At 33.4% G+C, this 12,759-nt stretch overlaps 1 protein-coding gene across 3 annotated transcripts in view; it reads left to right on the top strand.

The window, feature by feature from the left end:
- Positions 1-5,136, top strand: part of GPC5 (glypican 5) — a 508,496-nt gene extending 503,360 nt beyond the window's left edge. For 2 of the 3 annotated variants that reach the window (XM_032442041.2, XM_032442039.2), the window contains exon 8: positions 4,641-5,136. In XM_032442041.2, coding sequence (XP_032297932.2) covers positions 4,641-4,801 — 161 coding nt within the window. In that variant the 3' untranslated portion in view covers positions 4,802-5,136. The remainder of the gene's footprint in view (positions 1-4,640) is intronic. The other variant, XM_032442040.2, reaches the window with a different exon arrangement.
- The last annotated feature ends 7,623 nt before the right edge of the window (positions 5,137-12,759 follow it).

The following is a 12,759-nucleotide window of genomic DNA, read 5'->3' as shown; positions in this document are numbered from 1 at the left end:
AAAAAATCAAGCAATGATCACAGACAGATTCAAATAGTAAAATAAAGACTTTACTGTTATGGAAAAATCTATGCATTTTGGTTTCGACTCTTTGTTTTCACCTTACAGTAGCTTGTGACCTGTTGGGATTCAGACCTCATAGAATGATACAATGGGAAAAGAAATGAAAATAATAATAATAATTACAGCATATAATTTTAGTTTCCAAAAACCCTATTTTCTATGCTAATTCATTAATTTAATTGATAGGGATAAGAAGTATATAAATGACCATGTACATAGTTTGCTCCAAAAGTAATGCCTCCTATTTATTTCCATGGAAAGTACAACCAATGCAAAGTGCAAAATAACAATATTTGATTGGACAAACTCTCAGCTACAAAAGTCTTTTTCAACATACTTATCACCATTAGCTGTGTATTTTTCACCTGCAGTGAACAAGAGTTTGCATGCTACTCTCATCAGTATGTATACCAGCAGAGGAGACACACTGTCACTGTCACCACTGCTGAAAATCACCATACACTGCCTCACTGTGCTCATATTTACTCTTTAGTCTCTATAAACATTCAGCAAGAGTCAGTGAATTTCACTGGGTGCTATTATTTCCTCATAAGGGGATACAATTACACCTTTGTATATCCTTCCATGTCAGACGCCATTTGTCAGTCTGCTCATCTGCTGCCATTGGTCTCACAGCAACAAAATGTAATTGGATATTAGCAGGTTCAGTCTCTGTTACCATACCACCATCATTTACCTCTGAAAACATGGGCAAATGTAACAAAATAGAAGACATAACTTTCAGAACATATATGCAGTATCTTAAATATGTAAGTAACAAAACATTTTAACTTTTAATATTTTCCCTAAAGTATTAAAAAAGGAGAGGAACAAAAACATAAAACTAATGGGATATTTTACCTTGTTTTTGTGAAACTAACACATTCTTTTTCAATGAAAGAAGTTTCAGTTCTTTGTAAGCGATGGCGCAACTGTGAAGGATATTTTTCTCTGGCAAGAGAGGTCTTATGAAATTCTGGTAAAGAAACATTTTCAGATTTTTGAGTTGAATATCTAATTGTAACTCTATACATTCCATCTGAAAATTTGTAGGTAATGTACTTACAAAAACTGAAAGTGTTGTTGCAAATATATAATGATGTTTTTTTGCAGTCTTGAAATCCATTCTCAAACTTCTTTATCAAACTGGAAAGCACAGTTGTATACTCTTCATTCTTCAGAGTATGTTTTTAGCCAGTGTACCAAAATGCATACAGTTTTTTGACATAATTTGAGTCAGCACTGCCCTCACTGTGGCCTGGTTCCAGTTAACACTGTGTTGTAGCTGTTGTAGGTTATTGTTGTAGGTTGTAGCCGAGTGATAGGTAAGTGCCTGGGGTCACTCTGTGGGGAAGAGCCACCAGGGTCAGTGGGTGGGCTGTACTGTGCTGGGCCCCATGCTGCCAGTTGTACATGCTTGTTCTACTGCCATACCACCAAAATCTATTTCTGATGTCGTGGTCCAGCATAATAAAATAGGAGACATTACTTTTGGAGCAGCCCTCATAACAGTAGATTCCATAAACTAGAAGCCTTTATTCATCTAAATGAATCATTTTTACTCCTTTTGCCCTTTTCTCGTGAACCTTGAAGCAAACAGAGCTAGACTGAAAAACAGTCTCAAATTGTTCAGCTGAGTAAACTGATTTATTATTCAGATACGGCAAACTGATGTGCACTGCTAGATAATTTATTTTTCTTTAAAATCAAAGCCTAAAACCCAACAAACCTTCATTGGGAAAAAAAAAAAAAAAAAAAAAAAAGCTTGAAAGTGTTATTTTTTTAGCCTTTTTATATCATCTGTTAATTATTTCTTCTCTAGTAAATGGAAGCTAAGGAAAATTAAAAGAGACACATCTTCCACTGTGTTAATTTCTGGCTTAATTCTCAGATATCTCTTACATCACTTTTCACCTCTTCTGAATCTATCCAGTCAAAGAACAGTAATGTATGTTCCTTCTTCTGTATTACTTGTTACCAAAAGGCATCTTTTGTTGTGTTTTATTTGTTTGTTTTATTCAATCTACACTTCAAGCTAAGCCATTATTAAGGTTTGTTCTTTTTTAAAATCTTTCAAAAGTTTAAAACATTTGAAATCCCAGCATGGGGCCTTGGTAGGCAAGCTTCTACTGTTCAAATGTCATAGCCAACTTCTGGAATATTTTGACAATCTCAATAGAAAAACTCCATTTCAACTGAAAATCTTCCATGTCTTTAACTTTTAAAAATCAAAGTTAAAGTCTGTTCCATATTATTGTATTGTTGGTCCAGTTATTTGGGAGAATGGTGCAGATTAGCTCTCACAGCTTTCACAGCTTTAAATATCTTTAAAAGATGCTGAAGAACCTTATGAAGAAAAGATGCTGAAGAAATACTGTTGGTGTTACACTATAATAAGACACTGCACTATATGCCACCATTTGGTGCAATTCTTTTGCTGATTAATCTTTTCTAAAACAGACTAGGACAAAATTTAAAATTGCAGCCACTAACTATTTCATAGTTAATGCTGAAAACAGATATGGTCTATTCAACAGCTCTGCTATACGCAGGGTCACAAGAACCTTACACTTGGATTTTAATTCCCAATATCTTTTGCTCTGCTACAGTTCCAGTTTTTGTTCAGTGGAAACTCTGAATTGTAGCTGAAGTTTCTGAATTCCACCATTTTCCAGTCAAAATATTATCTCTAGTATGTTTTTGATATTAAAAAGACATTTATTATACACCATTTAAAAGATTTGGGAAACTTAAATACATTTTCTTTAACATAATTCCAGTTTCTAATATCAAATAATAGTTACTATTATTTAAATAAGAATAGCCTAGGAATTAAATTATTTATTAGATAAAGATTTTTTTAAAAAAATTTTATGAGATGAAAGTATGTGATAAAAAAATATTTTGGTTCTACTTCCAACATTGCCTTGGAAAATAACTCTTTGATCTCTTGAACTTTTTTTTTTTTTTTTTAAATCTTTTTTTTTTTTTTTTTTTTTTTTAAACTCTGGTGATCCACCAAACATCCATTCAGCGAAGCACTACTGAGTGCCTCATCTTTTTCTAGACAGGCTGCTATAAATGTGCATGATAAGGAAAAATTCTCTCCTTGCCAGCCTTTATTGTTTCTCTTTCTCCTTGTGTTTCCACTTGCATTGTACTCAAATAGCTAATTTTACCAATTTCCAGGTAAGAGCACTGGATCGATAAATCCACAAAATAGCAGTCTATTCTCCTGTCTGAGTACCGCTGCAAAGAAGATAAATTCATTCTAGCAGTTTCTTCAGGCAACATGATTGACTTTAACTGACTCTTCCTTTAATGTATTTTTTCAAAGCTACAGGAAGGATATTTGAGTACATACAGCAGATTCACAAAGAGCAGCTTTCAAGCTGCCTTTAGAAAAAAAGAGTACTTATAACTCAAGCAATGAAAGTTTTTCCTATCAAAAATGATGATCGTATGTAGCTTCTGTGAAATTAGCTTAACAAAGAGAACAACACCATAAGTTAAATATAGTTCATCACAGCCCAAAAACAAAAACAGCAAATGTTTCCTAGTTTACTCATCTTTACAAATGATACAAAGGAAAGAAGTACCTAAACAATGAACAAAAAAACTTAAACTGTAAATTCAGTGTTGGCTCAGTAGTGATGAGCTTCATTCCAATTGTAGAGTTTACCTACTGAATTATATATGTATTGACCTAATTACATAAATATTGATGTTGTTTTATATGAATACTTTTTCAGTCTCAGTGTAATTGCAACGTCAATATTTGTTGCATGTAATAAGGCCGACTTTGGACTTGTTAATTTTGATTGATAGTGGCATGCCACAAATTATTATATCAGATAGCACAGTCTATAAGTATGAACAGCAAATGAAAGGACCTGATAAAGCATCCAAATCTAAATGTGCCTCTAAGACTTTTGGGTTTTGATCATTTAACCAGGTAAAGGAAATAAAACAGGTGATTATGTTCTTATTTCATATAAAGCTCTCTTTTGAGTTGGATAATTTTTTATCCTGGTCCAAAAAAGTAAAACTATTCAGCCTAGAAATTGGTTAAAAAAATCCTATTTGAAGTTAGGCAAATTGTACAAAAAAGGAGGTTTTTATATAGCAACAAACATACTCTGCTGTATTCTCTGCATATGTATATTGCATAGGTATATGTTAATTTGGAATAATATTGTGATCCAGATAACTGCATTTTCATGTGAAATTATTTTACTATCCCTTCAAACCCAAGAAATATGTAAGTAGAAGATTGCTGTGTGACTTGCAAAATTGCTCATTTCAGTCTGAAAAAGTTTGTTGAGATATATTTGTATAAGAAAATCTTTGTTCATAGCTGGAGTACCTTTGAATTACTTTCAGTGAAGAATAGTTGTATACTTTACTGTGTCTTCGTAGATGCAATCATAAAGGATTTTTAATTTGGCAGTAGCATGAGAATCAGAAGCCAAGCAGTGACAGTACATGTACTGAGGATATACGCACATTTTCTAGCTGTAACATTTTGCCAGAACTGACAAGGCATGCATCACACTGTATTTTCTTATTTGTCTCAGCAGGGATACCAGATAAGACGAACCTCAGTGACATAAAGCAAATCCATCAAACCATCAATGCCAACAATTTACATACAACTGGAGCAGGCTGTACAACAAAACTGGATTATATGACACTTATGCTGATTAGTTTGGTGATGTTGTTTCTCAGTCTCTGGTAACTGTTTTGCTCTGTCTTGTTATGTGTGTCTTACTGTCATTTGTTTATCCCCATTCACAATTCTGGAATAAAGGATTATTAATATGTACAACATAGTGTGCAACATCAGCTTATCTGATGTTAGGCTTGGATATTAACAAAGTTGTTTGTGTAATATTTTTTGTATGTTTTTTACATGTGTCATCATAAACAATATGTTTCCTTTAACAATATTTTATGTCAAAAACAAGTTGACTATGAAAGTCTTTCTCTTAAAAGCAAATTCTACAAAAAGATCACAGAATGACAGATACACAAAATTGTGAAAGGGAGCAATAAAGACAATCTGGGGAAAAATCTAGAAGTTTGTTTTTTTTTTGTTGTTTTTTCTTTTTGTTTGTTTGTTTTTTTAGAGATTCTGCTCAAGAACAGCATTTAGTTGGTACTTAAATGTCTCTGAAAATGGAGATTCTACAGTACTTTTGGCGCATTTGCTGCATTGCTTGAACCATCATAGCAAAAAAGTTTTGCTTTTTTTTTTTTTTTTTTTTTTTTTTTTTTTTTTAAGTTGTTTTACATTTAAATGTTACCTAATACATTTCAGCTTTGTCCATTGCCTCTTGTCCTGTCACTAAGCACCACTGAGAAGTCTGGCCCATTTTCGTAGCACCTCCCATTCAGGTATTTATACATGCTGTTAAGAACACTCTAAGGCTCTTCATCCTGAACAGTCCCAGCTCCCTCAGCCTCTCCTTGTATGAAAAACATTTCTATCTTTTAAAAATCTTAGTGATTCATTGCAGAGCTCACTCTGGTATACCCATGCCTCTCTTCCCCTGGGAAACACAAATCTGGATATAGCACTGCAGATGTAGACTCTTCAGTGCTCAGTAGAGATCACCTCCTTTGACCTGCTAGCAACACTTTTCATAATTCAGTGAAGGAGGCTTTTGGTTGTTTTTGCTGCCAGGCCACATTGTTATGTTATATCCAACTTATTTTCCCAAGTCCTTCTTAATAAAGCTGCTTTCCAGACAGTCAGCATCAGCATACACAATCACATGGGTTATTCATCCCTGGATAGGGACTATCATCCCCTCTTGTTGAGCTTCATTAAGTTTTTATCAGGAGATTTCCTCATCCTGTCAAGGTTCTTATGAATGGCAACAACTATTTGTTATGTCAGCCACTCTTCCCATTTCTGTATTTTCTGTGAGAACTTGCTGACAGTACAGTCTTTTGCACTGTCTGTCTCATTACTGAAGATGTCCAATTCCTGGATAAACCAAGAGCAACTGGTCTCCACATGAGTTTTATGCACTTTATGATTTTTATGTTTACACTCCCATTTTCAAGTAAGAAACCTGTAAAACTGAAAATTTGCCTTACTCTCTTTCTCCAAAATGGAAAATGAAACAAAACAACCCAGAGTGTAAACTCATCTGCTTTTGGTAGGGATTACTTTTCTAACACAGGAAAAAACATATATATATTAATCACTATATATGCAGAAATACATATAATTACATTCTATCTGCAGATAATAGGAAGGCTTGGATTCAATGCTGTGCTAAAATATTCCATTCCATATGCCTACATAATAAAGCAGGCACCTAAGAAAGGAATTCACCTTACCAAAAGTGTCTGATCCATTGCAACTGAGATTTCTCCAAACAGCCAAGGCATCCTTGGATATATTTAAGACTGACATATATGATTAATATGAAATTCCAGAGGCTTCCTTAAAAGGAAGCTGTCTGGTTTGGCAGCTATTGGCAAGGTAGGATAGTCTTGAGTACCTTAAATCCCCAAAAGATTTAGACAATTATGTGTGGGTCAATGAATCATACATCAGGTCTCCATCAGTAATACTGGGAACTGAGATACCTGTCTGACATGGTGACAAATGAATACAAATCTGAATCAGAATATGAATTCCCCCTCATGTTCTTACACTTTATAAGTAAGTTAAAATGTTCCACAGTACTAATAGTACATCATATACTACTGCTAAAAGATTTGATTATGCTACCATGACTAAGTCCTGTGTCATTTTAACTAGAAAGTATTTTAGAAAATTTTGCAGTTATTTCTCCTTTATAGTCCTGTATAAAACTAAAGCCAAAAGAAAATAATACAAAAAAGTAAGCATGTTTTCCATGCTTTATTTGAGGAAATATATATATATATATTTTCTTTTGCAGGTTTTGTAAATAAATCTTCCAAATTCAATTGTCACCTCAGCATATGCTGAAATTATGACACTGGTAATTTAAAGAAAAAAAAATTTGATTTCATACTTTTCCCCTTTCATACCACCTCAGATCAGTGATCTTTCTAGGCCTGCACTTTATTATTATTATTATTATTATTATTATTATTATTATTATTATTATTATTATTATTATTATTATTATTATTTAACAGTGATGAGTACCAGTCCCATCAAGGGAAATGGAATACAACTTTGAATAGGATATTCATTATCTAGAGTCAAAATTCTAATACCTATTACTCAGAATTAGATTTATATTCCGAAGGACTTCGTTTCTATTTTTCACTTTATTTTGTCTTACAAGTATCTACTGACAGGATACGATAGTCATATATCACAGTTCTTTCTATAGCAACTTAGAAACACAAGCCTTGTTTTCAAATAATGATATCAAGTAGATCCTAAGGCTTCTTCACATATTAGTTACTACATCGTATTACTTCTCAGTTTGTTCACAGATTGTTCCCCCTATTTCCTACAATGCACTTATACAAAATATTTGCTAAGGTTCCTTCTGGAGTGGAAAACTATGTCTTTCCTTTCCAGAAAAAAACATAGACAGTCTAGATTTTGGGACTACTTCCACAGCTTATAGGAGTACAACTGAGGTAAATCTGAAATTCCCTAAATGACCCCACTGTCCCAACTCTTCTATTATCCCATTCTCTAGGCATTATGCCCATATCTCTAGGCACCACCACACACTATATCGTTGCCTAGATTGGTAATCCAAGCTCTATCACATTTCTGCCATTATACTTAACACATTGTAGAGAACTTGCCTCACAGGAAACCAAGGCTGTTTGTTGATGCTTCTCAAGATTACCTTGCAAGGGAGACAACTGTGCAAGAGCCTGTCATAGCATGGTTGTAGCTCCAAGCTTGGCAGCTACAAACCAAACGCATAAACAAATGGGCAAAAAACAAAAGAAATACCTGAAAAACACAGTCTGCATTAGAGACAACTATAAAATGAAGAATAGTCATTGGTAAGCAATGAGTAGAAAAATGAAAAGTATAACATGGAAACCAAGAAGTTAAAATAAATAATAATAATAAAAAAAACTAAACTGGACATAATGAAAAGACAATAGTTAAAAGATCTCTCATATTACAAAATAGTAGACAGCACACAGTACAGATGTAAGCCAGTCTTTCTTGGGATTCAGAGGCTATTCCCAACAGAAAGGTCACACAAGTAGCACAGAGCAACTGCTGAGTTCCTTGGGTGACCTGAGAAATGTCACTTGGGTCTAGGTTGCTCTGAGAGCTTTTTTTATTTCCTCTCAGCCAATTTAACAGTCTGAAACTTCTCCGTATCTGACAAAACTTCTGTTGAATAAGGTTATTGGGGTTGCACTGAATATATTTCATATACAGTTGATGTGGATAAAAATATCAGTTCTGTACTTAACATACTCAACCACTCAGCATTCAAATGTGTTTATACTAAAACTGAAATGAATATCACTAATAAAGTTGTGCGTCTGGTATCAGTAAAGTAAAAAATAGCAAAGCAGAAGGTGAGACACTTATAAGGAATAATTTCTTAAAGGAAAGTTCAGTTATTTGGAAAACAAACTAACAAACAGACCAAGACAACTAGTAGAATATAAGAATAATTATAAAAATACATCATTTCAACAATCCTTAATAATTTTATTTGGTAAGATTGAGATATTTATTTCCTGAACATTCCTTTTTTAAAAAAGAAATTATTTATATGTACCTATATGTTTAAATGTATCTTGTGCCAGACAGCAAAGTACTGAAGTACAGTTTTTCTCATAACTAATGTCCTAGCAATTGAAATAAACATTTTAATGTGACAGCTTTCCTAAGTGTGTTCGGTGAAACAGAATAAAAAGCATTTATTCCCTTAGGAAACAAGTATCACCTGTTCCTTCAATGACTAGTAAAAAATGAGCATGTAACAGGCTGGAGAGAGACATAAAATGTTAATTTCTCTACATCTGTAATTTTATATGTTTCTTCAGATAACATTCCTGTTCAGATTATAGAAGGTTTTAGATCTACCTACCTAAGATTTCAGATTAGACTTAATATTTTCATAGTTCATATTTTTATATATTTTCATCATCTTATAAATATCTATTAAATTAAATAGTTATGTTAATTCTACTTACACTTTTTAAAGCTAAATTCTAATCTGGAAGAATTGTGAAAACGTGAATCTCATTCAGCAAATTATGCTGTTTTCTGTGTGTTCTGTCTGACTCACAAGTAATAATAATAGGGATGATATATATATTAAAAAAAAAACAACAAAAAAGACAAAAAAACCCCTTATTGTTAACAACATTAAGCTAAAAAGATTAAGGGAAAAAAAAAAAAAAAAAAAAAAAAAAAAAGGATTGTGCCCCTAGAAATCTCAGCAAGTTATTAATAATTTTCTAGCCCCCAGTTCTTCCTTACTGGTGATGCACAACAAAAATTCTAACACAAAAAATCTGCACCTCTGGCTGTTCGAAATTTTATCATTTACTCTATACTTTAACTTGCAGATGTGGAATTCTAGATATCATATACCTGGCACCCCATAAAGCTCTTTTATCAGTTCACAATGAAGAATGTGCAGAGCTTCAGTTGCTGGAAGGACTTGATCAATTTATCTCATCACTCCTTAGAGTGCACAGGTCTATGCTAAGATCACCTGCTGTGCATGTCTAATTTCAGTCTCACAGCTGTTTACCTCCAAGTCTGTCAGGCATTCTAGCTCAATTGTTGGACTTGACTGGAAGTAATAAATAAGTTTTTCTCAATTACAGTTTCTGAATTTTCAGTTTCTCTTAGTGCCACACCCTCCCATTCATGCTTATGAAGAGTTTACAGAACCATGTAGTGAAACAGATCAGGTACAAAAAGGATCTCCTTGATCCAATTCACCTTGCATCTTGACAAGCAATGGCACATTTTTAGCAAATAAACTCAGTATTAGGCACATCAAAACATTTTAACCTTGATTTTTATTAGCATAACCACAAATGGAAAAAAAAAATTGCTTGTACAGTTACTCCTCAAATTCTTCTTTCAGTATCTATCTGTGATCTAAATCAGGATATTAGCATTAAAAATATATATATATCAAACTTATGTCTGATTTTATTCACATATATTCCACACATGAGTGACTTTAACAGATCTATTTCTAATCAACTGGTTAAAACATACTGCCCAAAATATGCATAGAATATCTTAGCCTGAGTCACTTCTCTTTCTTTGTCCCTTATACATATATCTGTAGGGAACTGGTACTGTGTATTTGGAAAACGTTCTTTCCTGTTTAGTTCCTATTTACTTTACATAGGCAGCACAGGCAGTTCCTTTGTATTGGCTGGTAAAAACATATTTCTAGCCTGTTGACATTCCTGTTTTTTGGTAGACAGAAGCATTTCTAATATACTTATCTTTTACACTTATCTTTTACATTTCTTCTTTCTCAAAAGATCAGAGGTTTAATCACATAAAACAATATATGTGATACCAGATCACTGACAAAAGGGCAACATGATCCTGAGGAATAAATATTGCTTGTCATGTATTTGCATTGACAGAGCATCAGTAGGTCTGCTAAGCAGTGCTTGTGCCGAGTTCTTCTTTTATACATTTATGTAAGTACTGAATTCCATAGATATAAATGCGAGCAGAGCTTGGCTTTGTACCACCTGTGTGTAAAACTGAACTGATGCATTTAACACATTAATACTGATTTAGAAGGGCATCACAACATTACAGGTAATAGGTTATTTCCCTCTTTTAAAATGGTTATAAATACAGCGTGACAAATAAAAATTTAATTTAGCAAACAAAAATGTATAGAGTGAATTCTATTAAATATATAATTGGAGTTTAAAATATTAGCATTTCCGTAATCTGAATAACAAGTGTAAGAGGAACATATTTGCACTCAAATATGTAAGAAGACTTACACACTCACATTTGGTTAAAAGAGGTATTTTGACATATTGTCTTAATGTCTTTGATTTCAGTCTTTTGCCATGAAAATTTTACTACGTTTAGACTTAGAACAGCTGCTGACAATGAACCGGACATTAAAAATGTAGAGGTATCCTTTGATAGGCAAAATTTTTCTTACACTGTATCATATTTGTTATAATGTTATGTGAATAAAAACCACAAGAGATCACCTTTACAGAAGATTGTCTGTGACTGTGAGTATCCATGCAGTTTCAAATCCTACGAAACCCCACAAACCCACTGACTAAAATAACATAACATTTCTTTAGACTAATCTATTTCTCTAGGTATATAGGAAAAGTAGTCGATACAAACTCATGTATGTAAAACCTTAATGTCCCACTACCTTAATGTCTTCTGCACTCCAGATGACTGCTGCTGTTTAAACACACGTTCTTATTTTTACATTCAGTGTTTTGCTTACAAACAAAGAGGAAATCTGCCATATATATAAAGCTAAGAATTTACTGTAAATATTATTAATATTATTAATATTCTAAAAACCTAATTAAAAAAATCATGATCATGATTTAAATTTTATGGAAAAGGAAACAAAGCATAATTACCTAGTTATTTTATAAAGAAAAAAAATAAATAAGAGTAATAAGATAAATAAATGGAAATACATACATTTATTTTTTCTAATTTTATGCTCATCTTTCCACTGTTCATTATTCTTTCACTACATATGGTTAGATGCAACCTGCTGGTTCTCTCTTTTGCTTTTTTTTTTTTTTTTTTTTTTTTTTTGTCCAATTTTTGGTCTTTGTTTCCTTAACTGGCTACAGTTGAGTGGTTTATAGCCCTGGGGTTTCCAGGACAATCTTTATGCCCTGTACTTATTGTCCTGCTCTTGTTCTCCCCTATTCTACATACTGTATCCATGTTTTTTGTCTCCTCCTGTTGTACTAAGTCTGTATATCTCTCCATTACATAATTGTGTTAAAATCATAAATATTCTATGTAGAACAACTGCTTGTTACTGCTGCATGACAATCATTGTCTCATATGAGGATAAATAAAAGTGAAGTAAATTTGCTGTAGCTACCTGGCCAACTAGGAAAAAAGATGCTGCCACAGATAACCAACCAAAACAAAGCTGCAGGATGATCAAGAAGAGACCGAACAAGTCTGATGAGCTTTGGTCTAGAGGTCTTTCAAACTCAGTACAAAGTTAATGGATTTTGCCGGCAATAACAATATTGTGGTCTAAGTCAATGCAGTTATACTGGGATCCTCAGAAACACTCACCCTTTCCCGATGCAGCATAGAGTCATAGTTTTTTTCAGACATATTATGCATTATTTCCACCAGCTCCCAGCAGATATCCTAGGACATCCCAAAAGGCAAAAGAAGATTCTGGCCAGCTGAACTGAGTTCTCATGATCAATGGAAAACTAAAAAGAAGTGATTTCTTTCATAGTGATAAAGGTATCTATGGCCATGTAGGTCTCTTCTGGAAATTAACAGAGTAGTTCAAGTCTGTCTAACATTCAATATGTGTAGCTGACAGAGGTAAATATCACTTTTATCATACGATCTGATCCAGTTAATTCATTCAGACATTTATTTCTAGAAGCAAAATACCTTCTAAAGCATTTACCTTTCTGCATTAGCTTCCCAGGTGTCACGGGTTAGTTAGATTTACCTATGCCCGTGACAGGGGAAGCCACCCCACGCCCCCCCCGGGGCCCGGAAAGGAGGGG

Source organism: Coturnix japonica, chromosome 1 (genome assembly GCF_054131305.1).
Source record: "Coturnix japonica strain WE chromosome 1, WE-NBRP24, whole genome shotgun sequence".
Classification (NCBI taxonomy): Eukaryota; Metazoa; Chordata; class Aves; order Galliformes; family Phasianidae; genus Coturnix; species Coturnix japonica.
The sequence above is the reverse complement of the archived record's forward strand: the minus strand, read 5'-3'. Positions and strand labels throughout refer to the sequence as shown.